Source organism: Bemisia tabaci, chromosome 5, assembly GCF_918797505.1.
Source record: "Bemisia tabaci chromosome 5, PGI_BMITA_v3".
Taxonomy (NCBI): Eukaryota; Metazoa; Arthropoda; class Insecta; order Hemiptera; family Aleyrodidae; genus Bemisia; species Bemisia tabaci.
In genome coordinates, this window is record NC_092797.1 from 54,799,512 (window position 1) to 54,820,896 (window position 21,385).

The 21,385-nt window shown below is 38.3% G+C and overlaps 2 protein-coding genes across 4 annotated transcripts in view; one reads left to right on the forward strand and one right to left on the reverse strand.

The window, feature by feature from the left end:
• Window positions 1–70: 70 nt before the first annotated feature.
• The window catches only part of LOC109039883 (prostaglandin E2 receptor EP3 subtype), a 44,035-nt gene continuing 22,720 nt past the window's right edge, over window positions 71–21,385 (reverse strand). The window contains exon 4 of the mRNA XM_019055594.2: window positions 71–1,980. Coding sequence (XP_018911139.2) covers window positions 1,768–1,980 — 213 coding nt within the window. The 3' untranslated portion in view covers window positions 71–1,767. The remainder of the gene's footprint in view (window positions 1,981–21,385) is intronic.
• Window positions 9,624–19,865, forward strand: LOC140224692 (uncharacterized). Of its 3 annotated transcripts, none has more exons than XM_072300961.1 (3): window positions 9,624–9,708; window positions 14,313–14,396; window positions 19,364–19,865. In XM_072300961.1, exons 2-3 carry the CDS (start codon window positions 14,334–14,336, stop codon window positions 19,763–19,765), a joined length of 465 nt encoding a protein of 154 aa, XP_072157062.1. In that variant the 5' UTR covers window positions 9,624–9,708; window positions 14,313–14,333; the 3' UTR covers window positions 19,766–19,865. The 3 variants fall into 3 exon arrangements, with proteins under 3 accessions (XP_072157062.1, XP_072157060.1, XP_072157061.1); XM_072300959.1 differs by having other exon boundaries at window positions 9,647–9,821; window positions 14,317–14,396; window positions 19,364–19,863; XM_072300960.1 differs by lacking the exon at window positions 9,624–9,708 and adding an exon at window positions 11,718–11,774.

A 21,385-nucleotide genomic window follows, 5' to 3' on the forward strand; every position in this document is an offset into this window, starting at 1 on the left:
TAATGCGTCCAATGGAGAACACAATTTTACTGCCTCCGTTTCTTACTAAATGCAGAAAACACAAATATCTCTGTTCAAAAGTACTTTATTATTTTACATCTCTAGAAAAGCACAGTTATGAACGCTTTCGTTTCAAAAATTCCCTCTACTTAGAAAACCTTGCAACGTTCAAACAGACTTCATCATAAGAAATAGGAAGCTCAGGTAAACAAAATAAATATTTTTTCTGGACAAAAGATAGATACATTTTTGTACATGACTTAGTTTCTTTACACAGGTACCAATAAATGGAGGAAGTACTCACACATAAGTATAACTTTCGGTAGGACATTATATACATGTAGAAATGAGTATTTTCTTTGAGTTCATGCGTCCTTCCGTTCTAAAAGAGAGTCGAAAATCAAATGCCATCAAAGCCTGCCATGGTTGTGATTTTTTTTTTTTTTTTCAATTTCACGCTAGTGGGTGCGTAATTAGCGCCAACCATTAGTTCTTTCAGCGTTTTTTCCGGTAGGAAAAGTGAGTCAGACTGTAACGACGGTGAAACTTTCACACCGCATATCCCGTTAGGTAGCGGTGTTAAAAAAACCTTCGCACCTTTATATTTTTGAAGGAGAACGAATCATAAATTTTCTTTGAATTTTTTTCAGGATTAGCATCGCACGGAGAGAAGAAATTACGGAAGTTTTGAAGAATTAACTTTGAATATCTACTCAGCTTTCCCGATAAAAAATAAAATATGACAGGAAGTCTGCAACGTCGCAAACCGAGATGCGTGGTTTGGGAGTTTCACCGTCGTTATAGTTACTAACATTGCAGTATGTCGATGGCGAAAGTGTAAAACCACGGATCTCATTTTGCGACGCGGCAGACTTCCGGTCATACTTTGTTTCTCTACATGGGAAACTAGGCACTCAACAGCAGTTCTTAAAAACTGCCGTAATTTTTCTTCACTGCGCGATGAAAATTCTGCGAAAACTTGAAGGAACTATGCCAATGCCCAAGTAGCACAGATTGCAATAATAGTAGCAATTACATATCAAAAATATTGCAATTCAACTGAGTGTTGCGTATGTTGCCTAGCTCCTATTTGAAGGGGCCCCATTTATTGAAACTTATATTTCAATAAAATTAGAATAAGTTGCAATATTTCATTGCATTGCATATTTCCTATCTTTCTGACACATGGAGCTTATTTGGACTACATTTTGCAATTTGGAACTATAAATTCTAACCCGGTTTAAAAACAACGTATGTGACATTAGTTTCCCTATGCACATAAGTGTTTTTCCGGAAGAGCCAAAATTTATAGTTCCAAATTGCTAAATGCAGTCCATTTGGTTGATTGTTTAAAATGGGCATAAAGCGACTACATGATGTGAAAAAATTGCAATTTAATGGTGAAAAAATTACAATTGTATTGAAATCGAATTGCAATTTAATTTCAATATTTTCGTTGCATTGTGCTACTTGGGGTGTTCTCCCTTTAAAAAAAATAAAATAAAAGCGGAGCTTTTCAAACACCACAACCTAGATACATGGTTGCGGACTTACACCGTCGATATGCTACTTTGGGCCACGCCCGAAAATTTTCAAGAAGACCTGCTCTCGTTTTGAGGCCCTATTTTCCCCACGGACCTTCAATCGCAGACTCTGTCCTAGACTGATTTGTCACAGACGCACCTCAAAATCTGCCTCGGGGGTCTGCCCGCATTCTTGAGGTCATTTGAGGGGTGCCAAGTTCAACTGGTGAACTTTGATCTTTCGTCATTTGAGGGGACAAGCCTCGAGGTAGGACGTCTTGGTGGAGCTGGTTCGGCTGGAGGAGGCCCGGAAGAGGGATCTGACGACCGACCATCGCTGGAGCACGTACAAATACGGGTCCAGCGTGAAGTGGAACGCCATCAGGAGGTCGGCGAATTTGAAGAAATGCGACAGGTTCTTCCAGTTGTGGAACAAGTGCGCCAGTGGAATTGAGATCTGAAACAGAAAGCTCGATATTAGAACTCCATTGCCCCGAACCGTTGGCTCCCAACACACCCAAACCGTCCCACAGAGCCCTGGTAAAAATTGGCAGTAGAATCTGTGTTCCAAAATACCATAGACCTAAAGCCGGCTGTAAGATTTTCAATAGTTTCTGTAGCCGGCTGTACAATTTCTTATAGCCTTTTATAGCCGATGCCGATTAAGCATCAGCCAGACGATAAAGTTTATGCTAAACGTAACAAAATACGGATACTAGGACTTAGTTAGTTTTTGACTACCGTTCTCTTTTTGTGCCGTAGTATCTTGATTTACCTATTTTGCGAGGAAAGCTCCGTACTTTTGAAGGATGCCTGTCATTCTTAATATGTTGGAGCGCCTTCAATTTCTCATGATACTGTGCAATACCTCTGGTGTGAAATAGTTGCTTCAGACGCCGTGGCACGCTGCGGCGCGGCGGGCGGGCAGAGAGTGCAAAACGCGCATTGGCGCCTACAAACCTAACAGGGATACTTCACGCATTGCGCAATGCGTGAAGTATCCCTGTTAGGTTTGTAGGCGCCAGTGCGTCGCCGCTCCGCTTTGTGTTAGGCTCCAATATTTAATCTCGCGGAGTCAGCGTTTTTCAACTCATGATTTTGAAATGTTTGCACACTCTGTATGGATATTATTCTCATTTTAATTGATGAAGGAAAATATGTTTTAAAGGAAAATATAATGTGTGTTTTGTGAATATTAAGGTAGTTCCGTATCAAACTTAATGATTTCCAAAGCACACGAATTTCTACACAATTTCTAATAGCCTTTAATAGCCAATGGCGATAAAGTGTAAAGCCCGGCGATAGGAACTATAGCCCGACTGTATTATTTTTTTATAGCCTCGTATAGCCCGGCTATATAATTTGCTCAGCTTTCTACACCCATCTATATGATTTTCAATAGCCTTCTTTAGTTGCCTATAAGAACTCCCATGGTATTTTGAAACGTAGCTCCCATCGTCATTTTTACCAGGGAGGATCGAGTCAATGAGATTGGTTGGACAAAATGTGGAGCCATTACAAGTTTATAGCTTCGTTTGTATAAAATATCCCCGCTAAAAATGACGAGTAGGCTATTCAGAATTTGCCAACTCACACGAGTAGAACTTCCTACTTATATGAGCAGAAATCCTATTCAGATGAGAAAAAATTCTACTCATATCACTAGAATATTCTACTCATAAGAGTAGAAAAGTTTAACTCATATGAATTCAATTTTTTCATTTTTCAGAAGTGCTGTTTCTGACCAGGAGACACCCACATAAAATGTAAATTTTGAAAAATAAAAACATTTTGTTCTTATGATTTTTTTGATGCGATGACTAGTTTCTGAGAAATCGGACGCGGTAGATTCAACGCTGAACTCATGTGAGTTGGAATCTCTAGTCATAGAACTTGGTGAAAACTGGATGGAAAAATTCTGCTTATATGAGTTAAATTCTATTCATATGAATTGAAATTCTATTCATATGACCTTGATTTTCTACTCATTTGTACTCACCATGTTTAGCAGGGTTTGATGTTTTAAATGAGGTCTCATGAGTTTTCTCGTGAAATTTTCGACAAAAAGCACCTCTAAAAATTCAAAATTGATGGATTCGATGAAACATCGGAAATTGCCACTTTAGTCAGAGAAATCATGGTCGACGTCTCCCCTCAACTCGTTCTACTATGCGCCCCAAAGGCGCATTTCATCCAGCGAGAGAACCAAAAACGCCTTCATTTCAACCGTTAGCAATAGGCACATCTTTTGAGCAGAAAAAGTTGTATTGAGTCGGTTAAAAGCGAACTTCCAAGCGTAGATTCGGTTCATTTGTTGGGTGGATGATTGGCGTATCACCGCTGGAGTTAGGACCTATCGGAATCGATTTTCTTATTTTCAACCAAATCCTTAAGAAAATGAACCAAACCAGATTATAGGTTTAAAAAAAACGCGACCCAGTGAAGAACAGGTGTTTTTTTATCTCTCGTGTTGTTTAACGAATGCTCAAAGGATTATTTTCAAGGATTTTCACACAAGGACAATGCTTTCACGTTCACTTTTTCATCTCCCGAATCACCGCAGTTCTAGAATTTTGGAAAATAAATTAGGTGTTCCTGGTTTATTTTACGCGGTGAAATCATTCATCTTATCCACTGCTTCGAGAAATTTTGGACTGGTTCAGTCATACCGGTTGCTGATGATCTCAACGGGCTAGTGGATAGGAGTGAAAAAAGAAATGTCCTGTTTAAGGATTTGGTCCGAAAAGTGAACCAAATCCAGTCGTGGAAATTCGCCTTAAATCAACGTTCCACTGAGATGCTTGAAATATTCGATGATATTACGTCGACGATGAAACCAAAAAATAAAATTAGATAAATAAATAAATAAATACAAGAAAAAATGCATTCTCAGAAAATTTAAAATGTCCCGATAAAAATCAGAAATGACTGACTTCATCGGCACAATAGGCAACGCTAGAATCAAGTTAAGGTGCAAGAGAAACACCCGAGGTTTCGGTTAGTGTCGCATGTAATGGATACCAAACGAATTTCTTCATAACGCCTGACATGAATGCAACTATTCGATCTCCATGGATGTCCGTGTTGCATACCCTCGTAATTGAAGGCGTTTGGACTTCAGACACTAACCGCCTCACCAGCGGCGCTCATTAGGGCGAGTCACCGAGAGGAGTCGGACAAAATGTAGAAACATTTAAGAGGAAAAATCAGAGAATTTTCCGGGGGGTTTTGCACTTTTTACATGCTTCAAAGAGTTTTCATCCTGTTGTTCTCATGTTGGATTTACAGTGCTCTTTGAATGACATCACGAATGAGGGGGTGCGGGAGGCATGATGAAATAAAGTGAGGGAATACCAAGTGCAATCGAGTATGGACGTATATTCCTGTCAAACGGAACTATGCGCATTAAAACATGAGCCCTGCGACCTTTAAGAATATACGCAGAACAGGGCCCAAGTCATAATACACATAGTTCCGTTTGACAGAAACACGTCCATATAAGGTTTGAAAACTTTGGACTCATACCTGCATGAGAGAATCTCACAAAAAATTACAGAAGGAAAGGACATAAAAACCAGTTTGAAAATAATAAACTGAAGCAAAAAGATGCCCTCGCGCTACAGGCACCGCCACGCAAACGTCAAATGAGCGAATGCCAGGCTCATTATCTTTACAGGATATGCTCATTAAGGGTCAATGGAGGAGTGAGGGGTGCAATACAAAAGTGGTTTTTTGAAGTTGAGAAGGCAATGTCAAATCAGATAACTTTGTCAGCGAAAATGTCTGATTTTCAACCGTCTCCTCATCAGGTTTCAGGACATTTTGTCCATGATTTTTTGTCCACGCACCTTTTTTGTCCAGTGGTTTACGCCCACACGTAAAATAAACAACGGTGACTTGGTCCAAGCGTTATATTTTAGTCGGTATGTAAAATTATACTGACAATATGAAAATGAGAAATTGAGAGAGAAGGAGGTATTGTTATGGTTGCTCATTTTGTAAATGAAATGTTATTACTTCATCCTTTTGAATCATCTTTTTAAATTGTCATTGGTGAATATTTGGTTTTATTTCTATCCTTAAAATATTCGATGTACAATATACCTTATGTGTGTATAGGTATTTTTTTTTTTCTTTACGAAATTATTACTTCATTTTGAAAACATTTATATTTTTAAAACGTGACAAATCTTCGTAAAACCTTTTCCAAGCGATATTAATCTCAATAAGCCGCAGTTGTGTCGACAGAAACTGCGAAAATGAATAAAAGAGGAAAAAAAAAACCAAGAAGCACGCAATCTTTAGTTTTAACCCATTTGTACATCGATCTTTTAGAGTCAAAAACGTCAAATTTTGAACGTTGGGTTGCGCGTACACCTCGTTGCAGCACGATAAAAGCACAAAATATAACAGAAAAAATTAAAGTGCTTTGGAAATCATTAAATTTGACACGGAACCACCAATATTTAAAAAACACACATTATATTATCACTCTCCTCTGATAAATTGATGCATATTTTTTTCCCATCAATTTAAATGAAAATAATCAATGCAGAGTGTGAAGACATTTCAAAATCATGAGTTAAAGAACGCTGACTATGCGAGTACAAATAATAAAGCCTAACAGAGCGGAGCGGCGCCGGCGTGCTGCCAGCGCTAGAAGCTCTCTGGAGCCTACAAACCTAAGTGGATACTGCACGCATTGCACAATGCTTGAAGTATCCACTTAGGTTTGTAGGCGCCAATGCGCGTTCCGCGCTGGCCGCCCGCCCGCCCGCCGTGTGGCGGCGCACAACAGAGGTGTTGCATAGTATTACACGAAGTTGAACGTATTAAGAATGACAGGCATCCTTTAAAAGTACAGATCTTTCCTCGCAAAATAAATCAAGATACTTATCGTACACAGGAAAAATCGAAGAGCCTTTAGCTGAGGCATATATAGAGGTTTATCCGGTTCAGGTATAACAAGTTGGGAATTTCTTGAAAGATAATTAAGTCCTGTTACACAAAAGAGGTGTGGAGAGTTTTAGTGCATTTTGTCTCATTGAATTGACGCTCCCCCATTTTTACCAAAACTCTCAAGCATATATTATTCTCCGTTGGACCAAACAGACAAAACAAATAAACCCTCATTCTTCCAAGACATTATACATTTTCATCCAATAACGTCGTGAGCAATTGTCGTTTGTACATATTTACATGAGGGCCAATTAACTTTGGGTCTCAACTGGCACGTGGACCAAAACTCCCGTGCCGAAAAAACGCGCGGACGTAAATTACTGGAAAAAACAGGTGCGCGGATAAAAAATCGTTGACGAAATGTCCTGTAACCCCTCATTGCCCTGGCCCGCCACTTTGATTAGCTTCATTTTTTTATAAGAGGAATGCCAAATCAGTTACTCGCGAAAAGAACCTTAGAGACCTCTTCTGCCGTGCTAAGGAAAAACATCGTATGAACATTCAGAGTTGCCGAATAATTTCCTTTGATAAAATTTTCATTTTTTAGGAAAGTTATGAATATTTTTCCTTTAAATTTTCAGAATCTTCAGGTAAAATTGTGAACTAACTTATCTGTAAAATTGGGAGGAAAATGTTCATAAATTTACTAGGAAATTCGCGTTCTATGAAAGGATATTTGGCAACGCCTGAAGGTTCATACGGCGTTTCTCCTTAGCACGGAAGCCTAAGCCTCCAACCCTCAGAGAGCGCACAGGCTCATACCATCATTAAGAAGAGAAAAACTTATATTAATTAAAATAGTGATGGAGGTCATTTAAAAAGGGATTTTGAACCGATAAATTGCTTCAGCTTATTATTGGTCAAAGTGCAAAACCGTGTATCCTAATTACAGTGTATTCCAAATGTCCACTCCTATTTTATTCTTTGATGGGAAACACGCTAACACTATAGGTAGTTTATTTATACAAAATATTTTAGTAACAGAAAAGAAAAATCAAGACCGCGGTATTTTCATAGAATAACGCTGACTAGTTTTCCAAAGAAAAAAACCAAGAGAGACAAGGAGTCTGCGACGTTGCAAACTGAGATACGTGGTTTTGCATTTCGGCTAGGCAAATATAATCCGCCAAAAAGTCAACATCCGAAATTTGGGCGCTCGAGCCCCTGAAAAATATATCTCTTTTCAAGATTTCATTTTTCAAATGGAACGAAAAATGTTGGTATGCTGCTCATAAGATTTTGAGGAAATATTATCTCATGTATTATTGAAACGTGTATTAAAAAATTAGGAGTTTTTTTGAATTACCATGTATCCTTTTTTGCAATGCTGCTACGATTGTGCATACCAATGCAATGTCCTCGGAGGGCAAATTGAAAGTTGAGCCTACATGACTTTGTTAAGTAATACTCTTTGTTGTCGTTGTTTTGCTTAAATTTTTGTGAGTAATTTTGCAACATTTGTGTGCTCGTTGCATACAGTTACAAATGAAGGCGTCTTCGATTTTCTAGTCCATTGACTCATATTTGCATGTGTGCATAGTTAAAAAAGAACCACCTGGGTAGATGCATCTATTATCACTCGACGTCGTGTTTATTGCCTATAGATACAAATGAAGGCGTTTGGCTTTTTTGCTCGTCAACCGTGGCGCCTGACGTGACAAGTAATCTGGAAGATTAAAGCGTCCAGCCCACATACAAACTAGAGGCTTCAAAGAGACTCATCGATTGCCCCGACTTAAACCGCTGGCCAATGAGAGGGCCAGGAAAGGCATCGATGAGTCTCTTTGAAGCCTCTAGTTTGTATGTGGGCTGGACGCTTAAAAACTGAATAAGACGGTTACATATTTTCAAACTTTGGAGGCTATAGCGAGCCTACCTATGAAGATTACCAGTTCAGGGAAAGTGCGATATCGCAAACATTTCTCTTCTAGGTCCAAGGAATCGGCTCTTATTGTTAGTGAAATCTTCACGTCTGATCCTGAATCACCCTAGATATCGACGGTGAAACTACCAAACCACGTATCTCGTTTGCAGTGTTTAAAAATCTACGCTCACATTTTATTTTTTGGAAGTAGACCAAATCAATATCATTCCTTGAAATTTTCACAGAATTTTCTCCGCGCGAAGAGGAAAAATCACAGAAATTTTCAAGACTGGACGTTAAATGGTTTTTCATTTAAAAAATAAAGTATGACAGGAAGTCTGCGACGTCGCAAACCGAGATACGTGGTTTGGTAGTTTCACCGTCGATATGCGTCGCAGAACTCAGTTCACCCACAGCTACGCTATTTTTAGAAAAAAAAAAATGAAGTCGCTAACAATGAGTCTACTCTTCTATGGAAACGCACGTTGCTTTTAAAAAGGAGACTTTCAGCTTTCAGAGAGGGGGAAAAAATTAACGCTGGCATTGACTTTGGCATCTTAGGAATACGTGATATGTTGAAATCCTTGTTTTTCACTCATTGAAATTTCCATTTTTGACATTATTTTCATCTATTTTTGGTCCTCGAAACGTGCAGCATAGGACTCTAAAATGAGACAAAATACGTTCCATACTTATTTTTCTCCATACCCACCTAAACTTAGTTTTTCATCTCTTTTTCTTGTAAGAAAGTATTCTCCCTTGCAGTGCAGAAGTAATAATTTTTGGATGAAGCTGCAACAATGTGTGCAGCACAAATTTGAAACGGGCCCATTAAAATCCACATTGACATGCGACACGCCTGCTCACCCGCTCAACCGGTAGCAAAAAGCTGTCGCAAAATATTCGCTACCTAGTTCAAATGCATAGTTGTCAGAAGGCTAAGAAAAAATATAATTAATCCCCCATTTTAATGCTGAGGCTTATGTTCACACCTCCTACTACACATCGAAAAGGATCTGAAGTAACTGGTGCGAATATTTGCCACCGCAAAGAGCAAAGAGCAAAAACGAGACTTAATTTTTTATCTCTGGAAAGTCTAATGAAAGCTTCAGCTTCACGCGATCTTTGACTATCGCAGTATCGTTGAAAAAAAATGTCAAATGCAGATTATTGAGAAAAAAAAAATGCAAATAGGTTCATTATTGGACAGAATGTGCTCTAGAGACGCCAGTTCACGCATCACGCTTCATCTCGTGGTTCACTTGCATTTTGAAAAAAAAGAACTGAATCATCCTGTCGTTGAAGACTGAGCATTCTTCCAATATTGAAGAGAGGCATTTCTTTGATCTCAACTGATCCTAGGTACAGTGCATGAAGTCCCAGTTTTGTAGCAACTTTCAAAAATTTAAAACATTTTCGTCGTGTTTTCTCGTTTCTCGTTTTCTGTTTTCTGGAGATTTTCTGAATTAAGGCAAGTCTAAAGTCTAGTATTTGATTGATTTGGTAATTTACCTACGGAGAAAGGTTTTATCTATGATTTACAGGGGTATGCGTTTTATCAGCCTCGATATGCTTATTTTAGGCATGCATGCATTGAAATTCAAGACGAGTGTCCCGAAATGCATTCCAAAAGCAAAAGGCCTTACAATAACGCTCTATCAGAGTTCTAATGGAGCGTACTTATTACCATCTTATTCTTTTAGTTCGTAAGCACAAGAAATCTGTGCTTTCATCCTGGTTAGCGCCACCAGATTCAGGCAATAATTGAGATTCTTTGCACCAATGTAAGTAGATAGACGATATGGTGACTGCGGTGAATTCGTGGCAAGAATACATTAAAATCTATTCTCTTTTTTTAGAATTTAATTTAACCTGCTCATCAGCACTCTTAAATAATCGTGTGATTATCATCACTACAGATGCAAATATTACTTCTTTCCTGATTTGAAATAATTTGAACAGAAAATGAATAAGTAGAGAATGACCATTGATTGTATTAGGAATCACCATTTTTGCATTTCATCTTAATCTGCAGATTCTTCAATTGACAACGTCTAGAAATTTTTTTAGCAGGCTCTTTAGAAAACATTTTAGCCAAAGGAATGCAGTGGATGGTTACAGTCAAAGGGCTTCATTGCAAAGTTTTAACTCTAGGCACGGCACAGTAAATTATTCAGACAAAATTAGTTGCCCTGTTTTCAGAATTTGCATGCGAAATGTCTTTGTAATTCGACAAAAATTCGACACATGACATTCCATTACCTACGAAAAAGCCTACTCACCATTATGTTTCATTTCGTCAATTTGAGTTTTTACCAGTATGCCACAAATATTCGGCAAATATGAGGTATGATTACAGAATGCTGGCTAGTTTTTTGTAAAACAACATTTTGCCAGAAAAAAATGGGGGAAAATTTAGGCAATAGTTACAATTTTTTCGCTTTGGACAACAGTGTTGAGCCCTTCTGGCTTTGAACTCTTTACTTTCCCGTGATCTTGGTCATTTTTTTGAAATGTGTATGGCATCAAAAAAACCTGCAAAAGCCTCTAAGTCGGGCATAATTACCTTCGGACTTCATTTCGAAGTAAGAAATCACTTTTTCTGACTCATCTGCGGAGGCATCTATTTGCAAAGGGGAGATTACGGCAAGTGGGTTTTTTTCTGAATTGAGCCAGGAATAGTGGCTTCTTATCGAGAAATGTAGTTCTGTTGGACTTAATTTCTCGAAAGCTCACGGGCTTGCGTTCTATGTAAAAAAAAACTTAGAAAAAGCGATTCCTCATTATAATTGAGGGGCTAGGAGGACAAGGCGCATAAATGCAGTTTTGCTATTTCGAGAAATACGCTTTTGAAGTTTCGAAATTACATGGATCTCTACGGCAGGAAGAAACTTCAATCCGACTTTTTGATGCTTGAAAATTGAAATTTAGGAGCAAACCATTCACAGAATATGCATTAAGACCAATCTTACTTGAAATCATGAATACCTCATCTTTTTCAAAAACTGGATTGTATTTTGCAAAAAGGAACCACAAGCATTCCAATGTCGCTAAGATTGTGCAACTATTTTTACCTTGCTAAATACAAACTCATCATCTGAACAAGTTTTATCTTTACTCTCAATAAACTATAAATTCAATTCGAAAATTATCTTTGTGAATTTAATTTTTTGCAAGGTTCAATAATATTATTGCAAGGAATGTAAGTCGCACAATCTTAGCAACACTGGAATGCTCTTGGTTCCTTTTTGCAATCCAACTATACTTATGCGCCTTGTCCTCCAGGCCCCTCATGTGATATTTAATTTCCATATGCTGGCTTAAAATTGAAGAGGCCAAAGAGTGGCGGTACCGATACAGCAGTCCTCTCTCAGTGAGGGTATTCTCCTACCCCCCCCCCCCCCCCATCAACAGGGTGCCCACTGAAGGTAAGAAATCGTGAAATCTGGCAACGCCGTGCTCAGCTGGTGTCGTTTATCTGATTAATATTTCGATGGACGACCGGCCTTGGTCATCGTTCCTGCGTGCTCCGGGTCCCTAAACATCAGCGCCCATTAGCCAACACGCGCCCAAACCAACAACTTATGTTGGTGTCTTCCACACCAACTCGGGACTAACAGAATATTAAACATACGCGTTATTACTTACGGGAGGCGGGGAGGGGAACAGTCAAAAATTGGCGATTGTAACCCGGGATAAAGTATTTTAGAAACCCTCCACAGAAATGTCGTACTTCATATCGTCCCGTAAAAACCTCTTTTCCTTAGGGAGCCTCGTATAGACGGTGAGACTACCATACCACGTATCTCGGTTTGCAGAATTGAAAACCTCCTGTCATACTTTATTTCTTTAATGGGAAACTGCTCGACGGCTATTCTCAAAAACTGTCGTGATTATTCCTCTCTGTGCGAAGAAAATTTTGCGAAAACTTATAGGATTGGTAGGTGCCAATTTGTCCTTTAAAAAAAAAAATAATAAAATATAGGAGCGGAGATTTTCAAACACCGCAAACGAGAAAGGTGGTTCAAGATTTACATCGTCGGTATGATTTACATTGTGATTGAGGGAGTTTTAAGGGGTTCTCTAACAAGGCATAATAAAACAGATGATGTTGAAGAATCGCGAATAAAAACCAAAAGTATAGCTTTGGAAATAGACCCTTGTAAGGGATAGCAAATTTTTGCCACAACAAAAATTAAAAATTAAGGGAGAAAATTTGGATTGCATTTCGCAAAAAGGAACCAAGAACATTCCAATGTTGCTAGGATTGTGCAACATACATTCTTTGCAATAAAATTACTGAACTAATTAAAACAATCAACTTTTCAAAGGTAATTTTTGTCTTGAATTCATTGTTTATTGAGAGTAAAGGTAATAGATGATCAGTTTTTATTTGCAGGGCAAAGCAAGTTGCACAATCTGGTTCCTTTTTGGAAAATGCAATCCATTTTATGATTTTGACAAACTTCAAAGCAGGTGCGAACCTACCTTATAATTTTAAAAGACCGGCAATATTTTGTGTTTTTTCCTAAGGAAATATACTAGATTACATTCTCCCATAGTGTCAGGACCCGCACCTGAGACCTATTCTGCCTCGCTAAGGAAAAACGCCTTGAGAACTTTCAGGCGTTATGCGAAATTTCCGTTGGCAAATCACAAATTTTCGGGAAACTTTTTAAATATTTTTATTCCAATTTTTTAGATAATTTTGTTCGCAATTTTACTTAAACCTCTTGAAAATTTTCTTAAAAATAATAGTCATAACTTTCCTCAAAAATTAATTTTTTATCGAAGGAAATTTGGCAACTCATGAATGTTCATACGGGGTTTTCCCTCAGCACGGCAGTATCAAAGAATATCGATCTCATACTTTTCCTCGATAATGCAGGAAAAACCACAAAAAAGTGTCCATGCAAAACGGAGAGGTATCTTTAAAAAAAACTTCGCGAGAAAAAATTGTACAATTTTGAATATAGGCATCCCTCAGTGATAGGTTTTTTTTTTTTCATATTCCTTTTCCACGTAGGTATTTTAATTTTTTGCAGTTCTACACCTGTGCTTCGACCCATTGAAAATTGACGATAGTTGGACTACATTTTGCAATCAGGAATTCCGAAGTGTGGCTTAGTTTAGAAACGAAGTGTGCACCACCAGTTTTCCTATGCACATAAGTGTTTTTACAGATGAGCCAAATATAGTGGTTCCTAATTGCAAAACGTAGTTCAGTTTTCGAACTGTATCCGGAAATATCGACTAAAATGGAACTGATAGCATGATACTAACAAGTTGAGCTACCATGCATTAGCATGATCTCAAAAGCCACGCACTGCACGTCATTTTCTTCAATTCCACCAAAAAAAACCAGCGTTATCGCATTAACCACTCAGGACTGCGGGGTTAAAAAGTACAACATCATCGCGTACTCTAAAAAAATGTCTACTTTGCTTCCCTGAAATCTATCAAAAGCGTGCGAGTGACCTGAGTCTATGTATTTGAGAGGACAACATTGTTCTCGCTTTGAAAGGTATAGCCAAGCACTACGTTTTTAGATTCTTGCAATTTTTTACGATTTCATCCAAGTGAGGAAGGCTGAGTTGTCAGCCGTAACGTTTTGGTAGTATTTACTTGAAAATTAGTCTTGTTACCCGCTGTGTAATTTGTTTTATTATTGTATATCTTGTCACGGGCATGCGGAGCATCGATCATATCTCATGTATTTGAGAGCACTTTCAATTTTCGTTACATACGGCATATCACTTTTAAATCTTGTACTGTGGTTTTAGATGGACATAAAATCCGTCAGTCACGCGTCCTTGTAGCGTATTTTTTGTAGCGTTGGAGGAAATTCGAGTGAAAACTTTGAGTGCCAAAAAGCGATGGATCACTTCCCTCTTAATATCAGTATTCGTGAATCACACGATGTAAAGTGAACCCAAAAGTCCTAACCCCAGAATAATTTTTTTCAGGAAGTTTGCGTAGCAATTAACATGGTTGCGTTCCAAGCTGTTTCAGCTGTGATGTTGGCATTGCTGCATTTCAATTCTCTTAAGGTGCGTATTATTTGCCTCAGAAGCGAGTGGATTTACTTTTCACAAACGGAGAGAAATTGAAATTTTTATTACCTTTTTTGTGATTTCTACAAAATTTTTAGTCATATTGCTGAGTGTTAGTAAACGTTACCTTCACTGCAAGAATTGTACCCGTCTAATTGTGAGGCTGAAAGCGGAATGCTTGTAAATCGCCATATCCACAGAATGTGGTTTCAAGTGAGCAAAAGAGTACAATCCGCCTTCATATTAACGAATAGGCAAAAGCAATTCCTTTACAGCATCCCACGTTCGTGTCGTTCGTGTACTCAGAGATCGATCTGCGTGCTCCAATTCATTCCAAGATTGTAACGACGGCATCCAATGATTCACATTGCAATGCGGTTTGCATTTGTGCACTGCCCATTTATTATTGAGGAAAGAGAGGACTTCATATGTCAATTTGAATTTCATATGTCAATATGCTTATCAAAAACATAGTTTAAAGAAGAAACATTTTAGATAAGTTCTGCTCAGTGACAAAGTTAAATAGCTACAGTAAATTAACTATACTAAGGTAGCATAATAAATTGCATTGTAATTTAAAGCTTGAATGAAGGAAAGAATGAGAAACTAACTTTTTTATTTAAAATAGTATAAATTCATGTTAAAGTGAAAAATTTTAACTTAAATCAAAAGACAAAAAGACTCTTTAGAATTTTATGAACCAAGTCAACTAGAAACTTCCGTGAGATTTTTCAAAATTTGGTAAATTTTTGTGGCTCTCAATACAGTTTTGAGAATTTTTTAAGATCATTTCCTTCAATTTACGATGTTGTAGATTTCTTGTCATATTTTGACGTTTTAAATTAAAACTAATGAGCATCAACTCCTAGGATTTTTACTACATCTTTATCTGCATGAAGTATGTTCCAAAATTTTGAATAATGAAGTTCATTATCAACTTAAAAGGCTTCAGGACATTTTGTCAACGATTTTTGTTCGCGCACCTTCTTGTCCAGTAGCTTACGCCCACACGTAAAATAAGCAACGGTGACTTGGTCCAAGCGTTATATTTTAGTCGGTATGTAAAATTATATTAACAATATGAAAATGAGAAATTGAGAGAGAAGGAGGTATTGTTATGGTTGCTCATTTTCTAAATGAAATATTATTACTTTCTCCTTTTGAATCATCTTTTTACATTGTCATTGGTGAATATTTGGTTTTATTTCTTTACGAAATTATTACTTCATTTTGAAAACATTTATATTTTCAAAACGTGACAAATATTTGTAAAACCTTTTCCAAGTGACATTAATCTCAAAATGAGCCGCAGTTGTGCCGACAGAAACTGCAAAAATGAATAAAGAGGGGAGAAAAACCAAGAAGCACGCACTCTTTAGTTTTAACCCATTTGTACATCGATCTTTTAGAGTCAAAAACGTCAAATTTTGAGAGTTTGGTTGCGCGTACACCTCGGTGCAGCACAATAAAAGCACAAAATGTAAAAAAAAAAATAAATAAAATAAAGTGCTTTGGAAATCATTAAATTTGACACGGAACCACCAATATTTAAAAAACACACATAATATTATTATTGTCCTTTGATATATTGATAAATATTTTTTCCCATCAATTTAAATGAGAATAATCAATGCAGAGTGTGCAAACATATCAAAATCATGAGTTAAAAAACGCTGACTATGCGAGTATAAATATTAAAGCCTAACAGAGCGGAGCGGCGTGCTGCCACAGCGAGAGGCTCATTGGCGCCTACAAACCTAAGTGGATACTTCACGCATTGCACAATGCTTGAAGTATCCACTTAGGTTTGTAGGCGCCAATGCGCGTTCTGCGCTGGCCGCCAGCCCGCCGTGTGGCGGCGCCTGAAGCAACTATTTCATAACAGAGGCGTTGAACAGTATTGTACGAAATTGAATGTAATAAGAATGACAGGCATCCTTTAAAAGTACAGATCTTTCCTCGCAAAATAAATCAAAATACTTATCGCACACAGGAAAAATCTAAGAGCCTTTAGCTGAGGCAAATATAGAGGTTTATCCGGTTCAGGTATAACAAGTTGGGAATTTCTTGAAAGATAATTAAGTCCTGTTACACAAAAGAGGTGTGGAGAGTTTTAGTGCATTTTGTCTCATTGAATTGACGCTTCCCCATTTTTACCAAAACTCTCAGCTATATTTTATTCTCCGTTGGACCAAACAGACAAAACAAGGAAACCCTCATTCTTCCAAGACATTATACATTTTCATCCAAAAACGTCGTAAGCAATTGTCGTTTGTATTTACATGTGGGCCAATGAACTTTGGGTCTCAACTGGCACGTGGACCAAAACTTCCGTGCCGAAAAAACGCGTGGACGTAACGAAATGTGCTTTAACCACTTAAAAACATGACTCATTAACATTTCATCAGTTTTTTAATTTCATTTTGTATTTCCTCGAAAGAATTTAACTACAGTGTCTGATTTGAGACGTTGCTACCACCATTCTTCTTTATCGACTCTCATCATTGTTTTAGCTTGCGTAATATCACTTCTTTTACGCCTGACTGTTCCGCCTTTCATTTCATTAACCGGAAATTCAGTTGAAATATGTATTCAAATTTCTTTTTCTACGACGCCAGAGCAGGCGTTCGTACAAATGCGACCTTGATGCTTCATGGAAGTTGCATGTGCTTCATGGAAGCTCTTAATTGATCTCGCTTTACTTCCGGGTATTGCAGTCACTAGCTGTTGCCGGTATACCTCTTAAAAGAATCCCGTCATTGAGTTTCTTGCTAGGCGAAAAACATTGCTCAATATTTTCTACCGTTTTTGACACACAGAAACTCTTATTAGGTGAGCACATACGTATTATTCAGATCCAGAAAAAGCGTGAAATAACAGCGTGTAACTTGAAGATTTCGAAAACTTTTTGAGGAAGGCCTCCGGACCCCATTGACTGGGGATATTCCCCCAGACCCTCAATTCACCCTCCATATTTTGTCCCAACCTTTTTAATCCATGCACCGCGCGTTGCCGAAGATATTGTCCATCGAAAAACATAGCGTGTGACGTCATTCACCGCGATAGTGCATACCGTGGTTTCTTCCATCTTTGGTTTCATCCGTGTCTTCGTTGAGCAACCAGTGCAAATTTGTGTACCACCGATTGATGAAACCACAATGGAAGAGACCATAGGATGTACCACCACAATGGATGACGTCATACATCGTGTTTTTTGAGAGGCAATGTTCCTGTCTAATGTTGGATATAGAAACTTGGTGTCTGGACAGATCTTATGGATTTTTGCTAATTTACGGGCTTTAGGCATCAAAACGCGATTCTGTGTTTAGCACAACTAACCCATTCGCTGATTCCAAAGGATACACCGACGGCGAACTCTCAAATCACGTATCTCGTTTAAAATGTGTAAAAATATCCACTCCAATTTCATTTTTTTTTTTTTTTAAGAAAATCAAATCAACATCATTCCTTACAATTTGTTCAGAATTTGCTGCAGACAGAGAAGAAATATCACGGAAGTTTATAAAAATTGACATTCAGTATTTTTTCCTTGAAAAAATAAAGTATAACAGTGGGTTGATTGTTGAAATTGGTAGACAAAGAAGACAAAAAGGATATGGACGGACCCTCTTGGTGTAAGCGGGTGGTGGTAGGCAGTAGACTAACTATCGGCAACCCACGGGAGACCGTAGTTATGCCGTGATAGCGAAGAGAGCAGTAAATGTATGCTGGGATGAACCTCGAGACACATAAAAACATGTGCTAATCATGGCTCATACAGAGACGCACTTGCTGTTCTCTCCCTGGTGAAAATTGGCGATAGGAGCTGCGTTTCAAAATACCATAAGAGTTTTTATAGCCGACTACAGAAGGCTATTGAAAATCATATAGCTGGCTGTAGAAGCGGAGCAAATCATATAGCCGGGCTATGCGAAGCTATAAAAAAGTATACAGTCGGGCTATAGTTCCTATCGCCGGGCTTTACACTTTATCGCCATTGGCTATAAAATGCTATAAGAAATTGTGTAGAAATTTGTGTGCTTTGGAAATCATTAAGTTTGATACGGAACTACCTTAATATTCACAAAACACACATTATATTTTCCTTTAAAACATATTTTCCTTCATCAATTAAAATGAGAATAATATCCATACAGAGTGTGCAAACATTTCAAAATCATGAGTTGAAAAACGCCGACTCTGCGAGATTAAATATTGGAGCCTAACACAAAGCGGAGCGGCGACGCACTGGCGCCTACAAACCTAACAGGGATACTTCACGCATTGCGCAATGCGTGAAGTATCCCTGTTAGGTTTGTAGGCGCCAATGCGCGTTTCGCACTCTCTGCCCGCCCGCCAAGCAGCAGAGTGCCACGGCGTCTGAAGCAACTATTTCACACCAGAGGTATTGCATAGTATCATTAGAAATTAAAGGCGCTTCAACTTATTAAGAATGACAGGTATCCTTCAAAAGTACGGAGCTTTCCTCGCAAAATAAATCAAAGATACTACGGCACAAAAAGAGAGCGGTAGTACAAAAACTAACCAAGTCCTAGTATCCATATTTTGTAACGTTTAGCATAAACTTTATCGTCTGGCTATTGCTTAATCGCCATCGGCTATAAAAGGCTATAAGAAATTGTACAGCTGGCTACAGAAGCTATTGAAAATCTTACAGGCGGCTTTAGGTCTATGGTATTTTGGAACACAGATTCTACTTCCAATTTTTATCAGGGCTTCGCTATCACGGCTGAGTTAGTGCATCACTTTCTTGCTTAATCTATAAGAACTACTCATTTCAACCAAAAGGATCGCTCCAACCTCCATTCGTTTTCTTTGTCTATCACTTTTTGTATCAATTTCAGCAAGCAGCCCGCAGGAAGTCTGCGACGTCGAAACCGAGACACGTAGTTTGGCAGTTTCACCGTCGATGTGTAACTGCTGAACTAATTATTTTCTTCCAGCCCTCAACTGCAATGGTTCAACTTCAACCAAATCAAGTTCAAATTCCTCCAGTCTTCGGCGTCCGGAACTCCGACTTATTGCAGAAGGCCCAGGGAGTAAACTTGTGCGGTCACTTGACGAAAAGATCACCCAATCACGTCGTGACGAACGCCAATAAGGAATGTTCCGATGCGGTGGTGGCCTTTAGGAATTTGGCACCTGTGAACCAGAGACAATGTCCCGGTGCCCGCGACGGGAAGTGTAAGAAAAGCATTGGTAAATGGTACTGGTACTGCTCGGTCCAAGTGAACGCCGCCTCCGCCATGGCCCAGTGTTTGTTGCCGCCCAGGACTGTTAACTTTTCTACTTGTGTCCGTGAATTAGATCTTAACCGGCTGCTTGGTATTCTAACTATCGAATGAACTGTGACTTTGCTTGACTTTTAATTCTTCATGCATGATCAGTCGAATATCATTATTTGTTTAATAAATAATAGAGAGAAAAACGACCAGACTTTCATTTCTTTAACAACCAGGGGCTGTGGCCGGGCGAAACCTTTGCAAAACTTTTGCAAAACTAGAAAAACTTCTTGACCGGGAGGGTCGCGATCGGTCGCGATTGAAAATGGGAGGGCCCCTAAACGGCGATACTAAATGGGAAAGCCCGCAAAAGCGCGTTCTCACTGCAAAGCTGCAGTAAAAATCATGTTTATTTCGTAGGGTCACTTAAAAAGCACGTGTTCCTCGCAAAATTGCAGCAAATTATTCGTATACTTAGCTATAAACAGGTCATTTTTTTAGAATTGCTTGGAAAAAAGGGTTTACTTAACGAATGGGAAGGTCAATTTGAAAAATGAGACGGCTAAAAAGTTTCTGCATATCCCTGTGCGGCCCAACTACCCCCCTCCTTCCACCACCCTGCCTCGCGTCTCTCATATGCGTAAGAGTAATAAATTACAAATCACAAATTTCTGGCCGAACTTCATTATGAGTCGCATTCATTGAATCATCCCGTTTTTGGAATTTTTAAACCATATTTTGTTTTACATCCTGAAAATGCATAACGTAAAGTTGTCCGTGACCGAAATGGGATCGATGTATAAAAAGGCCGGTTCTTTAACCCTTATTTTTTTTAGACTGTTTATTAAGGGAGGATTAAGAAAGTTCTCAAAAAAGCATAAAAAAGGAGAACTTTGTCAACCTCGACTGAAATCCAGCTGTATAAGTTTGAAAATAAAGCCTTCCAATTGATCACAATGATAGGTATGCCACTACAAAAAGTACAAAATATGGAAGAAAAAATTCTATAATTTTGACAAACTTTAGGTCGGTACGAACCTGTCTTAAAATTGACAAAACTTGCTACATGCTTTCTAACTTATTTTTTATTTTTTGGAGTGATTGATCATTGTAATCCCTTTCAAGGTCCTAAGTTAGATTTTGCTTGAATCTTATTTATTACTTCAACTGAAAGAGCTTAAAGAGCTGATTTCGCAGTATTTTTTTATTTCTTTCTGATGTGAGACATACTTATGATAAAAATTAATTTAAAACTGAGGAGACGTACCACATTGTGACGTTATCTATACCGGCATTTTCCATTTAAACACATGTATTTTAGTAGATTAAATCATTTTGTCATATCTCCTCCAATGATTGTTCAATTTGCGAACAAAAGTGTATCCTCGTGTTCAGTTTACTTAGGCCTTGTCTCCATGGGACGTTTCATGGGATTTGTCCTAAGGAAAAGTCTCACTTGCGAAGTTGGAAAAATAGTGAGTTAGTCAATACCAATCACAATACCAACTAAGAGTCCTTGTGGAGTCTCAGGAACAACTTCAAAGGAATAGGAAGAAATTTTGTTGTGTTTTTTAACGAGAAACCAGCCCAGAAATTTCATTTCTGCGATTCAGACTTGGAGAAAATCCCGTGACACGTCCCGTGGAGACAAGGCGTTAGTATTTTCCACTTAAAAATGATATTCATGATTTTTCAGACAATTGCAAATTCTCCATTCCAGAGCTATACCGCAGAGTTTTACTC